This window comes from Pseudorasbora parva, chromosome 18 (assembly GCF_024679245.1).
Source record: "Pseudorasbora parva isolate DD20220531a chromosome 18, ASM2467924v1, whole genome shotgun sequence".
Taxonomy (NCBI): Eukaryota; Metazoa; Chordata; class Actinopteri; order Cypriniformes; family Gobionidae; genus Pseudorasbora; species Pseudorasbora parva.
The window spans coordinates 43,741,311-43,766,921 of record NC_090189.1 but is presented as its reverse complement, the minus strand read 5'-3'; the positions used below and the strand labels follow the sequence as shown (position 1 = coordinate 43,766,921).

Sequence of the window (25,611 nt, the reverse complement as noted above, 5' to 3'; positions counted from 1 at the left end):
ATAACATTTACCATATATTTTTACCTCAGTAACTATAGTTTTACTGTGGCATTTGTAGTTAAAGCACAATATCATGGAACTTACTATAGTTTTTGCGTGTCAAACTGCTGAAATCACGAGACATTGGCGATCTGAATCATGAATCGATTCGCTGATTCATAACCGTTTGAATCTTTATTTGAGGTTTGAACACAAACCCGGAAGAGAAGCCAATGCTGAATAAAGTCGTAGTTTTTGTTATTTTTGGACCCAAATGTATTTTGGATGCTTCAAGAGACTCTAATTAACCCACTGATGTCTCATATGGACTACTGTGATGATGTTTTTATTCCCTTTCTGGACATGGACAGTATAGTGTGCATACACTTGCATACGCTCTCGGACTAAATATAAAATATCTTAAACTGTGTGTGAAGATGAACGGAGGTCTGACGGGTGTGGAGCGACATTAGGGGGAGGAGTTAATGACAGACATTAAATTTTGGGTGAACTAACCCTTTAATGTGAAGTTTAGCAGAACATATTTGTGTTATGACGAGTGTGGGAAGTCAGAGCTGGTCATGTTAGTGAGCTCCATGGACTTGAAGTGCCCTTGGTCTGAAATGCCCCAGCATGCCCTGCTTATTGAGCAAATCCACGTTTTAAAGCTTTGGGCTGTGATTTGCTGACCAGCTGCTGAGTTGAGTTTTTATGGCTGGAGCCAGGGGCCGTTTCACCGCTGATTACACTACTAAAGAGGCTGGAGAGAGGCAGAACAATACGACCGCGCTCACGTGTCCCTAATGCCAGTGCTTTCAGAGAATGGGCCGTGATCACTGCACTCTCTGCCATCACAGTCGATCATCTGATAGGGGGCCATAATTCATCCTTAATAAATAAGACTTTTACTGTGGGCCTGTCAATCACAGAATTTGCTAAATCACTTAAATTTCTTATACACTGAAAAAAAAAGATTTTTACTGCTTGTCCAATTTGCTTGATCTAAAATCAGCTAAAGCAACACAATTGCTATACATTTTGTCCAAACTTACTTTGATTGCGTTCAGTCCACTTAAATATAAGTCAAATTGAAGTCAAACTTTATCCGTTTGTGTAGCGATAACATAAATGATTTGAGCTGCATTAACTGAAACTGGGCGGGGCTTGTAAGTTCCCAGCATGATTTGCATATGGCTAAATCAAGAGCGAGTAAATGTTATTTTATGTGTAAAAGTGTTTTTTTAATGTATTTTTGAGCAAGATGAGAAAGGGAGACACTTGATTGTGTTTAATAGAGTTTAATATATTTATATATTGAATATTTAATTATGTTGAAATTATTAGAACAGTTTAAATTATTGTGGGTTACCATTGTGGAGAAGAGCGGAGCATTTGGGCATGAAAGCTCAGCCCCACTGGTCTTTTCTTTCCTATTGTGCCGTAAATCGAGTGAAACGTTTCAGGAACAAGAGAAGATATGGGCGGGGCTTGATTGTGTCTGTGGGGAATTGACTGGATGGCTGTGATCGCCCACGAATGTCGATGGACTCTTCCCTATTAGCATAGACCTGCCCTGTGGCGTCACATATGCTTAGGCCCCGCCCATGACTGCCGACGGACTCTTGCCTATTAGCATAGACCTGCCCTGTGGCATCACATATGCTTAGGCCCCGCCCATGACTGTTGATGGACTCTTCCCTATTAGCATAGACCTGCCCTGTGGCGTCACATATGCTTAGGCCCCGCCCACGACTGCTGACAGACTCTTCCCTATTAGCATAGACCCGCCCTGTGGCGTCACATATGCTTAGGCCCCGCCCATGACTGCCGACGGACTCTTCCCTATTAGCATAGACCCGCCCTGTGGCGTCACATATGCTTAGGCCCCGCCCACGACTGCAGACAGACTCTTCCCTATTAGCATAGACCCGCCCTGTGGCGTCACATATGCTTAGGCCCCGCCCATGATTGTCGATGGACTCTTCCCTATTAGCATAGACCTGCCCTGTGGCGTCACATATGCTTAGGCCCCGCCCATGACTGTCGATGGACTCTTACCTATTAGCATAGACCTGCCCTGTGGCGTCACATATGCTTAGGCCCCACCCATGACTGTCGATGGACTCTTCCCTATTAGCATAGACCTGCCATGTGGCGTCACATATGCTTAGGCCCCGCCCATGACTGCCGACGGACTCTTCCCTATTAGCATAGACCTGCCCTGTGGCATCACATATGCTTAGGCCCTGCCCACGACTGCAGATGGACTCTTGCCTATTAGCATAGACCCGCCCAGTGGCGTCACATATGCTTAGGCCCCGCCCATGACTGCCGACGGACTCTTGCCTATTAACATAGACCTGCCCTGTGGCATCACATATGCTTAGGCCCCGCCCACGACTGCCGACGGACTCTTCCCTATTAGCATAGACTCGCCCTGTGGCGTCACAAATGCTTAGGCCCCGCCCACGACTGCCGACGGACTCTTCCCTATTAGCATAGACCTGCCCTGTGGCATCACATATGCTTAGGCCCCGCCCACGACTGCCGACGGACTCTTGCTCATTAGCATAGACCTGCCCTGTGGCGTCACATATGCTTAGGCCCCGCCCACGACTGCCGATGGACTCTTGCCTATTAGCATAGACCCGCCCAGTGGCGTCACATATGCTTAGGCCCCGCCCACGACTGCCGACGGACTCTTGCCTATTAGCATAGACCCGCCCTGTGGCATCACATATGCTTAGGCCCCGCCCACGACTGCCGACGGACTCTTGCCTATTAGCATAGACCCGCCCTGGGGCATCACATATGCTTAGGCCCCGCCCACGACTGCCGACGGACTCTTCCCTATTAGCATAGACATATACGTGTTATATAGATATATTACGTGTGTAAAAAGATTTGTATGTCATAATTAGTACAATCATACATCACACATTTATGGGTACTTTAAGGTCATACTTTTTTTTTCTATAGATACACCCAAAGAAAGTGTGTGTAAGACTGTGGCCAAAACTGGTACTGCAATCCCTTTCAGATGACTGTAGAGCGGTGTATCCCCCTCCCCCTCCCCCTGACTCGAGGTTGCCAGATTGGCTGCAGGATCAGCAGAAACGTTTGTAGATCTGCAGCGGTGGTAACTAGAGCAGATCTGGCAACCCAGATTTGAAACATTACTGACTTTGTAATTGGTCGATCAGTGGATGAGGGCGGAGCTTTAGGCCAAAACACAACATGATATCATCAACAGTTGAGGGCTGCAACAACATCTTTATAATGACAATATCCTGGCCGGACTACGGTTGTCAGTGATATAAGCATTTGAAATTAACATGATTTCTGAATGTCTAGTGACATATCAGGGCCATTTTATGATTCATAAAAATACATTTCTTACATACAGTTCCTTTAAAATGAACAGTGCACACATACTCTCATATCAGATCCTATAACTGTCCCTTATTGTGTCAAATGTTTTCTAAAAATATGAATCGTAAGAGGGACGTGCTCTTTTTTTCTCACGAATATGATATAATAAAAAAATAAAAGTCACTCATACGCTCGTTTGATATGTAAGACAGTCACGTGGTGTCGCGGACTGGCGTCGCCACGCCCCGCTACGTGAGCGTACGTGCGCGCTCACGTACAACGCGTGGTTCTTTCACATTGCCGTAAGTAGGGAAGGCTAGTCCGTCGTTTTAAAGGTTCCAAGGGTTCTTTTACATGTTTTAATTGCAATAAGCCACTCTGCGTCTTAGACTGAAGCCTTTTTGGTCTAGGGGTGGAGTGGAGAGTGCCGAGAGTCCACCGCTGGAAGTCGAGCGATCTTTTTTTGGGCAGCACATTGCGGCGGATTTCATTCGAGGGGTGTTAGTGTGAAGAGAAATGGCCACTGAGGTGGAGACGCTCCTGCCGAACAACCCGCTGCTCCAGGCGGAGGAGCGCGAGTGCCAGGGCGGGGAGAACGACGGAGGGTTCGCGGGGAAGGAGCAGAGCCTGAAGCGGGCGAAAGACGAGAGCAACAGCCAGGCGAAGGAGAACTTAAGCCGGGAGAGCGAAGGAGAGGACGGCGGTAAGACGGAGTTTACGGAGGCTCCGCCGCCCAAGGTGAACCCGTGGACGAAGAAGATGAGCGGCGGCGGCGTCAACGGACAAACGCTGCACGGTCGGTACCTGTGTGTGTGTGTGTGTGTGTGTGTGTGTTTCCGATTTAACACAACAAACCGTTGCCAACGGAGGTTCATCTGAACGTCCGTCCGGTAACGTCTCTTCGGTTATCTAGCGTTTAATACCGTTAGCATGTTTACACAACCTCATGTGACCGTTAAAAACGTTTCACCTGGACGCTTGTTTAACGGTTTTGTTATATATTTAAATGCTGCAACTGTTTCAGAACACTTACAAATCCACATAATGGAATGTTCCCTTAAAGCGTTTAAAATAATAACGGCCGCTTGATGGGAAGGTTAGCAAGCCGTTCGTGTGTGTGTGTGTGTGTGTGTTTGTTCGCTGGGATGTCAGATGGTGTTTATCTCGTTTCTCTCACACACACACACTCATGACAGCGGATTGCTAGGCCTCACTAGCTTTGTATAATGGCTCGCGTTTAACACACACACACACAAACGAGTGCAAAGCATACAAACATATGACGCGAAGTGAGTCGCAGATGAGACGCTTGTTCTTCTTCATCGCTTTTGCGAACAAATGGCTATCGTGCTAGCATTAGCATTAGCGGCCTGTGGGGTTGCAGCTCGTCTGACAGGCCAGTACTAATGCGGGTTTGCTGTAACGGGAAAAAATCCCGATTGTGTATCGTTTTATACGCTGTCAGCCGACATTAAATGCATTTGTTCGCGGTAATGCTTTGCAATCGCGCGATTATCCGCCGTTTAGTTGTGTGGCGACACGTGTGAGATCCACGTGTTTGTCGCGGACCCTCTCGGATTGGGTTAAGCGCGTGTCCGATCGCACGTTTGCTTAAAATGGGGATTTTATAAACGGGGCTCGTGACGGTTCGTCGCTCTCGCGCTGTTTAAAGCACACGCGCGTGCTTAGTGCCGCGGCTAGCCGTTAGCATTAGCCTCCGATCGCCGCTAACTGATTAATATTCATCGGTTTGATTGACATTCGGGTGGCTACTGCGAGCGTGCACGCGCTGCTTTATCTCAGCAGCGGAAAATGATGTGAAAAAGGGCTCGTGGAGCTGTTATCAATCCCAGTGTGAAGGCCACGTGGTGTGTGTGTGCCATGCGATCACGTGCGGCATCGCTGCTTTTCATGAGCTTTCCGTGATAACGTGTGGTGTGACGTCATGACAGCTGGCTATTATTGCGTCAGAGGCGATCGATCCGCCGCCATGTTGGATGATTGTTTGCTGAATTTAGCACATTAAGTGCTTCTGCATGCAGTGTGTTAGGGCTGCACGATAATGGTTAAACGGATAATCACGATTGCTTTGCTCGATTATAATCACGATTAATAATCACGATTATTCTATCCAAAGGGTGATGTAGTAATCGGTGCAGTCTCGTGGCATGTATACGCCAAAATGTTTTTTGCATGCATATGTTACTCAGTCTTCCGCGTGCAGATATGCACTTTATAGTGTGTTTATGACGCGCTCTTGGGTAGGATGGGGGTGGTGGGTCGTGCGTAATACGCCATAAAGTGCGTATCATTTGCATGCGAAAAACTGCACATAACTCATTTTGGCGTATAGCCTACATTCCAGGGTGGGTTTTTTTTGGGGGGGGGAAATGGGAGGAGAGACACTTCGATTAGATTAGAAACACATGCGGGATCTTAATTATTAAGAAAACGAAGCGAAATAACTGATTAAATCACGTCTTTATTACACACTGTAACGCTAGGCTATAGCATACAGCATTCAGAACAAGAACAGATTGCGACTGCTTTTCCAAAAGTGGGCTCTCTCAGTTGATCTGCTGATGAATTCTCCAAGCAGCGTCGACACATGAACATCGCTTTCATCAATAATATAAGAGAGAGGCCATTAATACCAGCGGAAAAACATTAATTTATCTGAGATATCTTCTGCTGGATGCTAAATTTGTGTCAACATGTTATGACAGTAGCCACTGTGAAGGGATTACAGCGTGACATTTAATATATAAAGACATTTCTACAGGATAAAGAAATGACAGTTACTGTGTGTGTGTGTGTGTGTGTGTGTGTGTTAGGGCTGTCACCGAATAATCTAAATTCAAATATCTATTCGAATAGTTTTTAAAAAACGAATTTCGAAGGTGAAAATTAATATTCAAATATAAACAATAAAAAGCTGAAAACCCCCCGCCGCGGTAGTGGAGGCGTGGCTGTGTGCTTTGCGAGTGAGCGTGCGCCTGAGGGTTCAGGGACAGGTCAGAGGTCACTGCTGAAAGTGGACGCGTCTTGCAGTGAAGATGGCAGAAAGTGCAGAGCCCAACTCAGAGACAGAGATTTAAACCCTCCCAAATCTAAAGCCATGTCTGGAAGTACGCTGGATTTTGGTCGGTAGGAGGTAAAATTGTTGAGCCGCGTGATAAAGCAAGCTCTGTGAGATACAGTTAGCATACATCCCTCAATTTATTTAACATTAAACCGAAACACTAGAAGTGAAGGCTACTGTGAAGAGAGAGCGCATGAATAAAGGATAATGCACTGCTAACACTGCTGTGATTATTCACCATGTCAGGGAAAAGCTCCATGTTTAGCACAGCTCGCTCCGAGCGCTCAATATGCTGTAAAGCTTAAATTAATATTAATAATAATTGTTTCAATCGCTGAATGAAGCCCGCTATATGAGGGACAAGAGTCACGACCTTACATCGCTTTCACAACACTCAGAGTCTGCTCATTTAAACCGTTATGAGCAGAGAGAGAGAGGTCTGCGCTCTTGGCTATTAGTTAATGTATGTATAATTATATATAATAATAATTATATAATTTATACCATTAGTTATGTCTCTTTGTATTAGTTTGGTTATTGATGTAATGCGCCCAGATGTTCAAATAGTTTGAATATTCGTGTTTGTTTTAGAGGGAATATTCAAACGTCATTTTTGACAGCCGTGTGTGTGTGTGTGTGTGTGTGTGCCTGCAGAACATCCTCCCTGCTAGCACCGAATTTGTTTTTCTTTTTCTTTATTATAATTGTAATGTAGGGATTTACTAATGCTTAGTAACTTTTCTGCAAATAATGTCTATGCTACAGCACAGGTACACCCTTACGGACATTAACCATGGGTATAACCGTGGAAAAAACATGTTTTTATTATAATACAACCAGGCTTTTGCCGAATTGATTAGCATTTGTATAACCACATACATACAATATATTTAAACTATGGATTTGTAGCAAAACAAAGGTTAATTTGTGGTTACCATTAAATAACTACAATAGCCCTGTTAATTACTTATTTATTAATATTATAGTTTGTTTGTGTGTGTTCATAGCACTCAACTGACACGTGTGTTTGAAGGACAGCATTGGACAGGATGTGGAATAGCGTTTTGACAATAAAATAAAAAACAGCCCCTTTATCCGATTAAGCGAAAAAATAATCGGACAAGTAATCGATTATCTAAATAATCGGCCAAGTAATCGATTATCTAAATAATCGGACAAGTAATCGATTATCTAAATAATCGGACAAGTAATCGATTATCTAAATAATCGGACAAGTAATCGATTATCTAAATAATCGGCCAAGTAATCGATTATCTAAATAATGGTTAGTTGCATCCCTGCTGGTGAAGAGACCGGCTGTGTGACGCGGTTGACTGAAGCAGAATTTCGCTGTGGAGAAGCCCAAGCCCAGCGTTTGTTTCAGATCATCAGATCTTCTGCATTTAGAGGCAGCGTGTGCTCGGAGTAAACCATCGGGAGGAGAGTGTGTCCTTTAGAGGGGAAAGCTCTATTAAGGGGATTTTAGCTCTTTGCATCTGGCAACCGCTAGCACGACTGCTAATGGAGGCTCATTACTAATGCAAGATAACCCAAAGAAACAACACGCTTGAAGGATAATAACGAGCGGGCCAATATCGTGACGATTATTCGAACTCAATCGAGAGAGGCAGAGATCGTTATCGCGATTAAAACACGATTAATCCTGCAGGCCTACAGTGTGTGTTTTTATATATTCGTGACCCTGGACCACAAAACCATCATAACGGTCTGATCTATAATCATCTGAAAGCTCAATAAATCATATTTTCAAAGATTTATGCTTTGAATGGGCTGAACTATGTGAGAATCTGAGGGGGCAAAAGCATCTTAACATTGACAAAATCTGCTTTACAGTTGTCCTAATGAAGTCCTCAGCAATGCATATCACTACTAATAACACATTTATGATATATGTACGGTATGACATTTACACAATATCTTCATGAGCATGATCTTCATACCCTAATGATTTCTGTCATTAAAGAAATGGATCATTTTGAGCGTTATAATGTATACTTGGCTATGGCCTCAGATATACCCGTGAGATATGACTGCTGTTGAGCTCCAGGGGCACGTGGAGCTGAATTATTATCCTTAACCGCATTATATTACTGTTGGAATGCGGCTGCACCGTAAAATGTGAATGGGTGAGTTTTGTACGTGTGAATTATAACAACTCTTAAGCTGACGAGACACAGGGCAACTTTTTGAGCAATGTGGCTGTGGCCACTTTCCCTTTGAGAATGGGCAACACATTTCAGTCTGGATATCCACAGCTACATCTACATTGCTCAGTTGCCCTGTGTATCGTCAGCTTAAGAGTTTTGTTAGTTCACCCAAACATGATTCACTCGCCCTCAAGCCGTCATTATAAACACAGTCAGTTATGTCTTAAAGGGTTAGTTCACTTTTAAATAAACTTTCACTGATAGTTTCCTCACCCCGGTGTCATCCAAGATGTCCATGTCTGTCTTTCTTCAGTGGAAAAGAATTAGTTTTTGATGAAAGTAGGAGTGTCCATGGTTAACCGATTAACCATTAAAAATTGCGTAACAGAGTGAAACATTTTGCTCGGTTAAGTGGCGTCAATGACGTGCTTTGAATTTAGTTGTAATATATTTTTGCACCACTAGAGACCGTCAGAGCGCTGCCAGACATTTGTAATATCCACAAGAAGAAGTCATGACCAGCTTTCTAACATGAACCAGGCAAAGAAAAGTACATTGTGGGAGCACTTTAAAAATGAGAGTGACGGGGCAAAATGCAAGTATTGCAATGCAGCGCTTACCGCATTCTTCAGGCTATAAGTCGCTCCGGAGTATGAGTCGCATCAGTCAAAAAATGAAGAGGAAAATAACATACGTCGCACTGGACTATCAGTCGCGTTAGGGCAGAAGCAGAGCGGGAGCCGCGCGCGCTGGGCATAACGGAGCAGAAGAAAGAAAGTGAGAAGTGAGGGACTAGCGAAAAGCAGACGTTACTTTAACTGTAATGAAGAAAACAAAAAAGCTAATCGCGGACTGAAAGCAAGATGGCCAGAGCTGAAGGGACGAGTCCACAGATGCTTGAACTCTCTGCCGGGAGAGGCTCAGCCGCGCGAGTCAAACGCTGTGGGAATCGCTCTCCGCTGCATATTTTACTACATGCCCTAATCATAACGGCGCCCTCGCGGCCACTCGCACTGCTCGTGAACTGGAGCGCATCTCATCCTAATTTAACGAAACTCAGCGTACGCCTCGCAGACATGAAATAGATCTTAAGAAACTTGAAATGTCTTTTAACAATTTAAAACGAAAAGAAATAGGCTACTCTCTGATTATGTAATCCATGATGTGCATTTCTCTCTATAGGCGCGTTCACTACGGAGATGGCGGTCGTCAAATTAATAAACTAATAATAACCCTGACGCACACTATGGTTAACCGAGTATTAACCGCTAAGGGCCTCGGTTAACGGTTAATGAAAAACTTGAAAACGTGCAGCCCTAGATGAAAGCCATCTATATAATCTCCATATAATCTTCAATGGGCCTCAAACGGCTCAAGGGCCAGATGGCAGTTTCAGTGCAGCTTCAGACGACGAGTAAGGGTCTAATCTAGACAAACCAGCGCTCATTTAAACACTAAATAAGAGTTTAAGTTTTAGAAGCACAAATACTGGCCTTAATCTGTGATGCACGTTCGTGACGTTGATAAGCTCCCGCTTGACGTAAGCGGAAATATCGAGTCAGTGTTTACAAGTGAGTGTGTAAGAAGGACCATACACACTTATTCAGATGTCTGTGTGTCAGTTTATCGTTTAAAACTCTTTTACGAACACTTGTAAACTCTAACTCGGTACTTCTGCCTACGTCAAGCGGGAGCGTTTCAATGTCACGAACACGCATCACAGAACACACACACACACACACTCTAGGGCTGGGCGATATGGAGCAAAAAATATATCTATATCTTTACAGGAAAAATAACCCCCCAAAACTACAGCAAAAACAAATATGCCAAATACCACAAAATCTTTTTTTTTTTTATTGAAGTGCAAAGAGGTAGTCAGTTCATGAAGGAACAAAGGGCTTTTGTGACATTTAAAAAAACTCCCTGATTTCATAAATAATAATAATTTAACTGTAAATTAAAATAAATAATAGGCCTACATATAGCCATCTTTTCATTCATTTCATGCTTTCAAAAGACGAATCAAAACCCTTTATTACACATTAACAGTAAGCATTCTGCAGAAAGATGGGGCATGACTGAGATATTAATAAGCTGATTTTGTCCTAACACCACTTCCTGTTAAATTTGTACCAATAATCAAACCGTAGATGTCGCGCTCTTTACTACAGCGTGACGGAGCGCCTCATCGTGCGGATCATGGTCTCTAAACTGAGTATTGAACAACGCGCGCGCTTGGCAACTTAATAAACAATCCTCACCTCTGGGGAACAGCACAGAGAAGGCTAACAATCAGAAGTGGAGGAATCAGAATTAAATATGAACAATATATCGATATATACGATATGTCAAAATCCATATCAAGTTTTAAAAATATCTCCATATATTTTAAATAGAGATATCGCCCACCCCTAACACACACACACACACACGGGACATACTCTGCAAGAACAAAGAAATGTGTTCGTTTTTTCGAGGTGGCAAGACCAAGAACATCCCACACTTCACGAGGAAAGCAGGTGCCGGTCATCTGCGTTTATCCGCATTAACCACGCCCACTTTAAATGTCTGACCAATCACACTATAGTTCTCGGATACCCAGAAGAAAAAAGTTCTGTTCAAACGATGCGTCGAGAACGAGCTGCGAAAACTCCCAAACTGAAGGAAGTCATGTTGGTCCGCAGCCCTGGGAAAGAGAACTTGCGGAGTATGTTGTAGCCTTTACACACACACAGACACACACACACTGACATATCTTCCGCATGTCAAGTTTCTTTGACGGGGAAGTGTGTGACCTCGATGAAAGGTGAATGGTGCTGTCGTAAGTCATCAGAGGTCACTCATACTTCAGTTCATAATAATAGTGACGTTCATGATTATTAACACACAGGCGTGCAGCAACACACACGCCGTGGATCAGTAACGCTGGCGTAATGAGCTTACATCAGCTTCAAACAGGCCTCAACCAATCAGAATCAAGCACCGCAACTATCCGTTTTATAATTTAGCTTTAGAATCAACTCTGCCAAAGCACTGGTGCTAAAGACCTTTAGTGTTGTGTGACGTGTGTGTGTGTGTGTGTGTGTGTGTGTGTGTGTGTGTGTGTGTCTGCTGACACGCTCTTATAACTGGAACAGAGACTAATCAAGTTAGCAGTAATGCTGTCCGAGTTCCCACAAACAACCCATGACCCACATGACTTGACCAGAAATGCTAATTTTATGCTAGTCTTTCTTTTTGGATGATTATCAGATTTCTAATGTTATATTTTTATGAATGTGTCTTTCAGGTCATTTAATGTACAATAAACTTTCTCTTCAAAATGATAGTTTCCTCATCCCAGATGTTCATGTGTTTCTTTCTTCAGTGGAAAAGAAATGACGTTTTTTGAAGAAATCACTCCAGGATTGTTCTCCTCATAATGGCCTTCAATGGGAACCAGCAGCTGAAGGTCCAAACCAATGAGGAAGAGCTTCAGAGACTCTGATGATCCAGAGGAATAGAGTCTGATCCACACAAACCATCACACATTTACTGCACTAACACACATTTACACACTTTAACCTCAAACGCTGCTTCACAGAGTATGACATCACGTCAGAAAGGTCACATGACGCAGGAGGAAGAGCCGGAAAACTCATCTCACGTTCTCCTCACACCTTAATATATATTTAATATAATATTAATATATATAGGCTAATGTCAGATTTTTTTGTAAAGGCACTTGATTTAGTCTTTGCACGTTTGTTTTAACACTGGGTCGGCTCTTCCTCTGCGTCATGTGACCTTTCTGACGTGATGTCATACTCTGTGAAGCAGCGTTTGAGGTTAAAGTGTGTAAATGTGTGTTAGTGCAGTAAATGTGTGATGGTTTGTGTGGATCAGACTCTATTCCTCTGGATCATCAGAGTCTCTGAAGCTCTTCCTCATTGGTTTGGACCTTCAGCCGCTGGTTCCCATTGAAGGCCATTATGAGGAGAAAAATCCTGGAGTGATTTTTTTTTTTGAAAAGCTGAATTGTGTCACTGCTGTGAACTGACCACCACACCAAATATGAGGAATATCAGAAACTTCAGGAGTCAGCTGATCACCGGCACAATAACACACACAGCAAAATATAGTCTAATTATCGTTATCGAGAAGTCAATATCGCACACCCCTAGCAATGGGTCTATTCCCGTTGATCACGCTTCTTGTGCAGTAGAAAATACAAGCAGACTCAACAGACGAATGATCAATCTTAAACTGAGCTTGGTCTGGTGATGGCACCCAGTTCACATCCTTTACTCTAAATGTACTAAATTTGACATCTAGTGTGATTGTTTTCTGAGGTTGACGGATAGGGATGCACAGATCATGATTTTACATGGCCGATTCCGATACAGATTTCCTATTTTATTTTAAGCACAAACAATAAAGAAAGAAAGTATACATGAAGATGTTTATTTGGTGTTTAATAGGCCAAACTGGCTTTTGGCCAATGAAAACAAGTTTGCAATCTGAAATTAACGGGAAATTAAATTAGGCTGAACCTATTTAAAAATGAACATTACCTATTAACTTTAACAGCTGCATATTCTGCAATACGCACAACACGATCAACACGCATTCAACGATACGCACAACACAATCAACACACATTCAACAATACACACAACACAATCAACACACATTCAACAATACACACAACACAATCAACACACATTCAACAATACACACAACACAATCAACACACATTCAACAATACACACAACACGATCAACACACATTCAACAATACACACAACACAATCAACACACATTCAACAATACACACAACACAATCAACACACATTCAACAATACACACAACACAATCAACACACATTCAACAATACACACAACACGATCAACACACATTCAACAATACACACAACACAATCAACACACATTCAACAATACACACAACACAATCAACACACATTCAACAATACACACAACACAATCAACACACATTCAACAATACACACAACACGATCAACACACATTCAACAATACAAACAACACAATCAACACACATTCAACAATACACACAACACGATCAACACACATTCAACAATACACACAACACAATCAACACACATTCAACAATACACACAACACAATCAACACACATTCAACGATACACACAACACGATCAACACACATTCAACAATACACACAACACAATCAACACACATTCAACAATACACACAACACAATCAACACACATTCAACAATACACACAACACGATCAACACACATTCAACAATACACACAACACAATCAACACACATTCAACGATACACACAACACGATCAACACACATTCAACGATACACACAACACAATCAACACACATTCAACGATACACACAACACAATCAACACACATTCAACGATACACACAACACGATCAACACGCATTCAACGATACACACAACACGATCAACACACATTCAACGATACACACAACACAATCAACACACATTCAACGATACACACAACACGATCAACACACATTCAACAATACACACAACACGATCAACACACATTCAACAATACACACAACACAATCAACACACATTCAACAATACACAACACAATCAACACACATTCAACAATACACACAACACAATCAACACACATTCAACAATACACTCAACACACATTCAACAATACACACAACACGATCAACACACATTCAACAATACACACAACACGATCAACACACATTCAACAATACACACAACACGATCAACACACATTCAACAATACACACAACACGATCAACACACATTCAACAATACACACAACACAATCAACACACATTCAACGAGACACACAACACGATCAACACACATTCAACAATACACACAACACAATCAACACACATTCAACGAGACACACAACACGATCAACACACATTCAACGAGACACACAACACAATCAACACACATTCAACGAGACACACAACACGATCAACACACATTCAACAATACACACAACACAATCAACACACATTCAACGAGACACACAACACAATCAACACACATTCAACAATACACACAACACGATCAACACACATTCAACAATACACACAACACGATCAACACACATTCAACAATACACACAACACGATCAACACACATTCAACAATACACACAACACAATCAACACACATTCAACAATACACACAACACAATCAACACACATTCAACAATACACACAACACAATCAACACACATTCAACGAGACACACAACACGATCAACACACATTCAACAATACACACAACACAATCAACACACATTCAACGAGACACACAACACGATCAACACACATTCAACAATACACACAACACAATCAACACACATTCAACGAGACACACAACACAATCAACACACATTCAACGAGACACACAACACAATCAACACACATTCAACAATACACACAACACAATCAACACACATTCAACAATACACACAACACAATCAACACACATTCAACAATACACACAACACAATCAATACACACAACACAATCAACACACATTCAACAATACACACAACACAATCAACACACATTCAACAATACACACAACACAATCAACACACATTCAACAATACACACAACACAATCAACACACATTCAACAATACACACAACACGATCAACACACATTCAACAATACACACAACACGATCAACACACATTCAACAATACACTCAACACAATCAACACACATTCAACAGTACACACAACACGATCAACACACATTCAACAATACACACAACACAATCAACACACATTCAACGAGACACACAACACGATCAACACACATTCAACAATACACACAAAGGATTTACTCAAATCAGCATTTGTTTTTAAATTCAGTGTAAAGGAAAAAAGTCTTTACCAGTTCAATAAAATAAATCATTTAATTAAATAACTATAAATAGTCTACATAGTTCCACAAATGTTAAATCAAATAATGTTAAGAGCAACGAAAAAACAAAGAAAACAGATTCTACATCAGGTGCTTTTTAAACCAAATTAAGTCAATGTAAGTAATATAAAATACAAAATTAAAATGATCATCCTTAACTGATAGCATTTCACTTCAAAAGTGCATGGATGTTCTTTACAGACAGAAGCATTTCAGCTTTCTCACAAGTTAGTCCGTTTCGTTTCTCATCCAACACGTGAGAAGCTGAGCTGAACTAGCGCTCACTAGCTACGTGTGCACGGCGCAGAGAGGAAAGCTCGCGCAGCTTCAGCGAGTGCTGGAAAGCGGCTCTTATGTGTGTGCCAGGACACCGACGGCTGTTCGCGTCGTTATCTGTGCTTCAGACCGGTAGCGCTGCATTTCCAGTCCTGCTCGCATATTGCAAAATCCTTCCACACAAGTGACGTGTTCGCGAATGATTGCAATATAAGCGTATGTGGACCGTATCGGCGGAAAGAAAAAAAAACTGTCCGGTTGCGCGCTAGAAGCAAAAACCAGCCGGTTGCGATTTTTAGCCGTTCAACCGCTGCATCCCTAGTTGACGGCTTAAACCTGTTCCAGCCTCAGTTTGACGTGGCACCGCTTGGACATGTTTAAGAGCTGTAGGGGAAACATGAGCTGATGTAGAGTTGATTTGACCTGTTTTTAATTGTGCTGCTCTTATTGTCTCTTCTCTAGAGCATTCTGGGCCCACGAAGGTTGTGAAGGCAGGAAATACACGAACGAGACGCGGAGGAAAGGTGAGTGGCGTTCACTTGAGTCTCCCTACACTGACCAGGTTTACAATCACTGAAGAAAATCCCTAAAGGTCCGTTCACACACGGAACGATAACTATATTAACCGGTTCTAGGGCTGTAATATAGCCCCTAGAATAATTATCAAAATATAGCAAATGTACATATCGGAATATGCATATCACAACGGCTCGCAATATCTGAGTGATTTTAACAGGCTACTTCAACGTTGTGGAAAGTGTGTGTTCAGTCCTTCGTGTGTCAGCAACGTCCCAAACGCGGCCTGTTTTAACTGTGAACAACACAATGGACTCGGAGAACCGTTCCTATCCAGGAAATCTGACTGAATCCAGATTATTAATCCGCTTGTGTTCATGCACGTTTATGCGGCCGTTGTCTGAGCATAGATGTGATCGCTCTCAGTGGGTGGCCGACTGTAATACGATAACCATGTGATTATTAGGTAAGCTGTAAACTATAGCGAGCCCTTACTCGCACATTACTGAAATATTAAAGATTAACAACAGAGCCCAAACTATTGGCATAAATTCAGCTGCCATTCATGTTCAGACATAACCAACACATCAAACGTGAACCTCACAGCAGGCGGTTTTTGCATTACTGGAACACCTGAACTGCCGATGGGAACCGGCTTTTATTAGGGGCAGGCCTGTGTTTCTAATTCCTTAATTGCTTTAACCCTTTAGGCGCCAGAGGTTTTTTCCTAAAACGTTCGATTTTGACATCTTAATTCCAAAAGGCTATATCTTAAAATTGATAAAAGATAGAAACTTTCTGTAAATTAGAGAAATATTAAGGAGGACCCTAAGTTTATGTAGAGATTACATTTTCCCATCTAATTTGCATATTATGACGTCATAGCGTGGGGGCAATCTTGGATTATAGAATTTTCATGAAAAGCCACATGTTTAAATGATAAAATGCAGCACTTCTTTCCCCCCAAAATGTCCCTCGCCTTCTGTGTGCTATATTGCACAATACTGCATGTTCAGGTAAATAGTAAATAGTAAACAAACTGTAAATCATTACTAATAAGTGGTAGAAACAAACCGAATCCATAGCGGTTTGCCTTTTGCTGTAGAGATTTTCCATTTACCACATACAGTAAGCACTCTGATTGCATATATGATTGCATATTGCATAATAGCCCCTCTGCCCCGTGTCACAGCGCGTCTGCTCGCGTCCATATCTGCCTCACGCGCCGCCGAGTGTGCTGAGTGCACAGCCACGAACACTGTGCACTCAGCACACTTATTATCATTTTGACTCCCCACCCTGCCTCCACATTGCCCTCAAACTTGTTTATGAATACTTCGACCTCTTCTAACATACCCAGTGGCGTTAGATAAAGTCTCCACCACAATACTGTCGCCGCAATCGCGGAGAGGCGCGCGGTGAGAAGACGCGCGCTTCATGGTGAGCGCGGCAAAAATCTCCCGCGGCCGCCTCATTCCCAACACTAACACACCTGCTAACTTCGCGATGAACACTCGGACCCCGGGAAACATTATTCTCACCACTGACATTGGGCAAAGGACCATCTGCATTGGGCAAATGATCCACCGTTTGTGCTTAGTGTAACGTTAGGTTTAGTTTCACTTTCAGAGTCACCGTCATCTCACATTTCCCTTCAGAATCAGGGTCCGCGAATAGAAGACCCAACACTTCATTGCGGGTAAGCTTTATTGATGCCATTAGAACATAATAATAGTAATAATAATCTAATGCAAATACTCGCTGACGTTGACAATGCTCTGATAAAACAGCTCACTCGCACGTTAGCTCCGCTTTAGTTTACACTGATTCAATGCGCTCTTACTCGTATATTTTGTATAGGATCATGATGTTTGTATGAGTCAGGGATGAAGTACAACATGTCTACCATCTAGTGGAGGGGAGGTTGAATGAAATTTGACACCCTATTTGACAAAATCGGCCGTTTTATTCAGTGACGCATCTTGTCGAGTAAACTCGACCGTGGCGCCAAGAGGGTTAAATAAACCGTTTTAATGCGATCTTTCCAATGAACAAATCAGCTAATAGAGTGAATATATAGGGTAATATAGTGAATAGATAGGGTAATATAGTGAATATATAGGGTAATATAGTGAATATATAGGCTAATATAGTGAACATATAGGCTAATATAGTGAATATATAGGCTAATATAGTGAATAGATAGGGTAATATAGTGAATATATAGGGTAATATAGTGAATATATAGGCTAATATAGTGAATATATAGGGTAATATAGTGAATATATAGGCTAATATAGTGAATATATAGGGTAATATAATGAATATATAGGCTAATATAGTGAATATATAGGCTAATATAGTGAATATATAGGCTAATATAGTGAATATATAGACTAATATAATAAATATATAGGCTAATATAGTGAATATATAGGCTAATATAGTGAATATATAGGCTAATATAGTGAATATATAGGCTAATATAGTGAATATATAGGCTAATATAGTGAATATATAGGGTAATATAGTGAATATATAGGCTAATATAATGAATATATAGGCTAATATAGTGAATATATAGGCTAATATAGTGAATATATAGGGTAATATAGTGAATATATAGGCTAATATAGTGAATATATAGGCTAATATAGTGAATATATAGGCTAATATAGTGAATATATAGGGTAATATAATGAATATATAGGCTAATATAGTGAATGTATAGGGTAATATAGTGAATATATAGGCTAATATAGTGAATATATAGGGTAATATAGTGAATAGATAGGGTAATATAGTGAATATATAGGGTAATATAGTGAATATATAGGCTAATATAGTGAATATATAGACTAATATAGTGAATATATAGGCTAATATAGTGAATATATAGGCTAATATAGTGAACATATAGGCTAATATAGTGAATATATAGGGTAATATAGTGAATAGATAGGGTAATATAGTGAATATATAGGGTAATATAGTGAATATATAGGCTAATATAGTGAATATATAGGGTAATATAGTGAATATATAGGCTAATATAGTGAATATATAGGGTAATATAATGAATATATAGGCTAATATAGTGAATATATAGGCTAATATAGTGAATATATAGGCTAATATAGTGAATATATAGACTAATATAATAAATATATAGGCTAATATAGTGAATATATAGGCTAATATAGTGAATATATAGGCTAATATAGTGAATATATAGGCTAATATAGTGAATATATAGGCTAATATAGTGAATATATAGGGTAATATAGTGAATATATAGGCTAATATAATGAATATATAGGCTAATATAGTGAATATATAGGCTAATATAGTGAATATATAGGGTAATATAGTGAATATATAGGCTAATATAGTGAATATATAGGCTAATATAGTGAATATATAGGCTAATATAGTGAATATATAGGGTAATATAATGAATATATAGGCTAATATAGTGAATGTATAGGGTAATATAGTGAATATATAGGCTAATATAGTGAATATATAGGGTAATATAGTGAATAGATAGGGTAATATAGTGAATATATAGGGTAATATAGTGAATATATAGGCTAATATAGTGAATATATAGACTAATATAGTGAATATATAGGCTAATATAGTGAATATATAGGCTAATATAGTGAATATATAGGCTAATATAATGAATATATAGGCTAATATAGTGAATATATAGGCTAATATAGTGAATATATAGACTAATATAATGAATATATATGCTAATATAGTGAATATATAGACTAATATAATGAATATATAGGCTAATATAGTGAATATATAGGCTAATATAGTGAATATATAGACTAATATAGTGAATATATAGACTAATATAATGAATATATAGGCTAATATAGTGAATATATAGACTAATATAGTGAATATATAGGCTAATATAGTGAATATATAGACTAATATAGTGAATATATAGGCTAATATAGTGAATATATAGGCTAATATAATAAATATATAGGCTAATATAGTGAATATATAGGCTAATATAGTGAATATATAGGCTAATATAGTGAATATATAGGCTAATATAATAAATATATATAGGCTAATATAGTGAATATATAGGCTAATATAGTGAATATATAGACTAATATAATGAATATATAGGCTAATATAATGAATATATAGGCTAATATAGTGAATATATAGGCTAATATAATGAATATATAGGCTAATATAGTGAATATATAGACTAATATAATGAATATATAGGCTAATATAGTGAATATATAGGCTAATATAATAAATATATATAGGCTAATATAGTGAATATATAGGCTAATATAATAAATATATATAGGCTAATATAGTGAATATATAGGCTAATATAGTGAATATATAGACTAATATAATGAATATATAGGCTAATATAGTGAATATATAGGCTAATATAGTGAATATATAGGCTAATATAATGAATATATAGTCTAATATAATGAATATATAGGCTAATATAGTGAATATATAGGCTAATATAGTGAATATATAGGCTAATATAGTGAATATATAGGCTAATATAATGAATATATAGGCTAATATAATGAATATATAGGCTAATATAGTGAATATATATGCTAATATAGTGAATATATAGGCTAATATAATGAATATATAGGCTAATATAGTGAATATATATATATAGGCTAATATAGTGAACATATAGGCTAATATAATGAATATATAGGCTAATATAGTGAATATATATAGGCTAATATAGTGAACATATAGGCTAATATAATGAATATATAGACTAATATAGTGAATATATATAGGCTAATATAGTGAATATATAGGCTAATATAATGAATATATAGGCTAATATAGTGAATATATATAGGCTAATATAATGAATATATAGGCTAATATAATGAATATATAGGCTAATATAGTGAATATATATAGGCTAATATAGTGAATATATATAGGCTAATATAATGAATATATAGGCTAATATAGTGAATATATATAGGCTAATATAGTGAATATATAGGCTAATATAATGAATATATAGGCTAATATAATGAATATATAGGCTAATATAGTGAATATATAGGCTAATATAATAAATATATATAGGCTAATATAGTGAATATATATAGGCTAATATAGTGAACATATAGGCTAATATAATGAATATATAGGCTAATATAGTGAATATATATAGGCTAATATAGTGAACATATAGGCTAATATAATGAATATATAGGCTAATATAATGAATATATAGGCTAATATAGTGAATATATAGACTAATATAGTGAATATATAGGCTAATATAGTGAATATATAGGCTAATAGAGTGAATATATGGGCTAATATAGTGAATATATAGGCTAATATAGTGAATATATAGGCTAATATAGTGAATATATAGGCTAATATAGTGAATATATAGGCTAATATAGTGAATATATAGACTAATATAGTGAATATATAGGCTAATAGAGTGAATATATAGGCTAATATAGTGAATATATAGGCTAATAGAGTGAATATATAGGCTAATAGAGTGAATATATAGGCTAATAGAGTGAATATATAGGCTAATATAGTGAATATATAGGCTAATATAGTGAATATATAGGCTAATATAGTGAATATATAGGCTAATATAGTGAATATATAGACTAATATAGTGAATATATAGGCTAATATAGTGAATATATAGGCTAATATAGTGAATATATAGGCTAATATAGTGAATATATAGGCTAATATAGTGAATATATAGGCTAATATAGTGAATATATAGGCTAATATAGTGAATATATAGGCTAATATAGTGAATATATAGGCTAATATAGTGAATATAGGGGCTAATATAGTGAATATATAGGCTAATATAGTGAATATATAGGCTAATATAGTGAATATATAGGCTAATATAGTGAATATATAGGCTAATATAGTGAATATATAGGCTAATATAGTGAATATATAGGGTAATATAGTGAATATATAGGGTAATATAGTGAATATATAGGCTAATATAGTGAATATATAGGGTAATATAGTGAATATATAGGGTAATATAGTGAATATATAGGGTAATATAGTGAATATATAGACTAATATAATGAATATATAGGCTAATATAGTGAATATATAGACTAATATAATAAATATATAGGGTAATATAGTGAATATATAGACTAATATAATGAATATATAGGCTAATATAGTGAATATATAGACTAATATAATAAATATATATAGGCTAATATAGTGAATATATAGGCTAATATAGTGAATATATAGACTAATATAATGAATATATAGGCTAATATAATGAATATATAGGCTAATATAGTGAATATATAGGCTAATATAATGAATATATAGGCTAATATAGTGAATATATAGACTAATATAATGAATATATAGGCTAATATAGTGAATATATAGGCTAATATAATAAATATATATAGGCTAATATAGTGAATATATAGGCTAATATAGTGAATATATAGACTAATATAATGAATATATAGGCTAATATAGTGAATATATAGGCTAATATAGTGAATATATAGGCTAATATAATGAATATATAGTCTAATATAATGAATATATAGGCTAATATAGTGAATATATAGGCTAATATAGTGAATATATAGGCTAATATAGTGAATATATAGGCTAATATAATGAATATATAGGCTAATATAATGAATATATAGGCTAATATAGTGAATATATATGCTAATATAGTGAATATATAGGCTAATATAATGAATATATAGGCTAATATAGTGAATATATATATAGGCTAATATAGTGAACATATAGGCTAATATAATGAATATATAGGCTAATATAGTGAATATATATAGGCTAATATAGTGAACATATAGGCTAATATAATGAATATATAGACTAATATAGTGAATATATATAGGCTAATATAGTGAATATATAGGCTAATATAATGAATATATAGGCTAATATAGTGAATATATATAGGCTAATATAGTGAATATATAGGCTAATATAATGAATATATAGGCTAATATAATGAATATATAGGCTAATATAGTGAATATATATAGGCTAATATAGTGAATATATATAGGCTAATATAATGAATATATAGGCTAATATAGTGAATATATATAGGCTAATATAGTGAATATATAGGCTAATATAATGAATATATAGGCTAATATAATGAATATATAGGCTAATATAGTGAATATATATAGGCTAATATAATGAATATATAGGCTAATATAGTGAATATATAGGCTAATATAGTGAACATATAGGCTAATATAGTGAATATATAGGCTAATATAATGAATATATAGGCTAATATAGTGAATATATATATAGGCTAATATAGTGAATATATATAGGCTAATATAGTGAATATATATAGGCTAATATAGTGAATATATAGGCTAATATAATGAATATATAGGCTAATATAGTGAATATATATAGGCTAATATAGTGAACATATAGGCTAATATAGTGAATATATATAGGCTAATATAGTGAACATATAGGCTAATATAATGAATATATAGGCTAATATAGTGAATATATATAGGCTAATATAGTGAACATATAGGCTAATATAATGAATATATAGGCTAATATAGTGAATATATAGACTAATATAGTGAATATATAGGCTAATATAGTGAATATATAGGCTAATAGAGTGAATATATGGGCTAATATAGTGAATATATAGGCTAATATAGTGAATATATAGGCTAATATAGTGAATATATAGGCTAATATAATGAATATATAGGCTAATATAATGAATATATAGGCTAATATAGTGAATATATATAGGCTAATATAATGAATATATAGGCTAATATAGTGAATATATAGGCTAATATAGTGAACATATAGGCTAATATAGTGAATATATAGGCTAATATAATGAATATATAGGCTAATATAGTGAATATATATAGGCTAATATAGTGAATATATATAGGCTAATATAGTGACTATATATAGGCTAATATAGTGAATATATAGGCTAATATAATGAATATATAGGCTAATATAGTGAATATATATAGGCTAATATAGTGAACATATAGGCTAATATAGTGAATATATATAGGCTAATATAGTGAACATATAGGCTAATATAATGAATATATAGGCTAATATAGTGAATATATATAGGCTAATATAATGAATATATAGGCTAATATAATGAATATATAGGCTAATATAGTGAATATATAGACTAATATAGTGAATATATAGGCTAATATAGTGAATATATAGGCTAATAGAGTGAATATATGGGCTAATATAGTGAATATATAGGCTAATATAGTGAATATATAGGCTAATATAGTGAATATATAGGCTAATATAGTGAATATATAGACTAATATAGTGAATATATAGGCTAATATAGTGAATATATAGGCTAATAGAGTGAATATATAGGCTAATATAGTGAATATATAGGCTAATAGAGTGAATATATAGGCTAATAGAGTGAATATATAGGCTAATAGAGTGAATATATAGGCTAATATAGTGAATATATAGGCTAATATAGTGAATATATAGGCTAATATAGTGAATATATAGGCTAATATAGTGAATATATAGACTAATATAGTGAATATATAGGCTAATATAGTGAATATATAGGCTAATATAGTGAATATATAGGCTAATATAGTGAATATATAGGCTAATATAGTGAATATATAGGCTAATATAGTGAATATATAGGCTAATATAGTGAATATATAGGCTAATATAGTGAATATATAGACTAATATAGTGAATATAGGGGCTAATATAGTGAATATATAGGCTAATATAGTGAATATATAGGCTAATATAGTGAATATATAGGCTAATATAGTGAATATATAGGCTAATATAGTGAATATATAGGCTAATATAGTGAATATATAGGGTAATATAGTGAATATATAGGCTAATATAGTGAATATATAGGGTAATATAGTGAATATATAGGGTAATATAGTGAATATATAGGGTAATATAGTGAATATATAGGCTAATATAGTGAATATATAGGGTAATATAGTGAATATATAGGGTAATATAGTGAATATATAGGGTAATATAGTGAATATATAGGCTAATATAGTGAATATATAGGCTAATATAGTGAATATATAGGCTAATATAGTGAATATATAGGCTAATATAGTGAATATATAGGCTAATATAGTGAATAT

The 25,611-nt window shown here is 36.9% G+C and overlaps 1 protein-coding gene across 1 annotated transcript in view; it reads left to right on the top strand.

Moving 5' to 3' along the window:
* The first annotated feature begins 3,617 nt into the window (after window positions 1-3,617).
* The window catches only part of larp1 (La ribonucleoprotein 1, translational regulator), a 60,305-nt gene continuing 38,311 nt past the window's right edge, over window positions 3,618-25,611 (top strand). Inside the window, exons 1-2 of the mRNA XM_067424146.1 lie at window positions 3,618-4,147; window positions 16,304-16,365. Coding sequence (XP_067280247.1) covers window positions 3,868-4,147; window positions 16,304-16,365 — 342 coding nt within the window. The 5' untranslated portion in view covers window positions 3,618-3,867. The remainder of the gene's footprint in view (window positions 4,148-16,303; window positions 16,366-25,611) is intronic.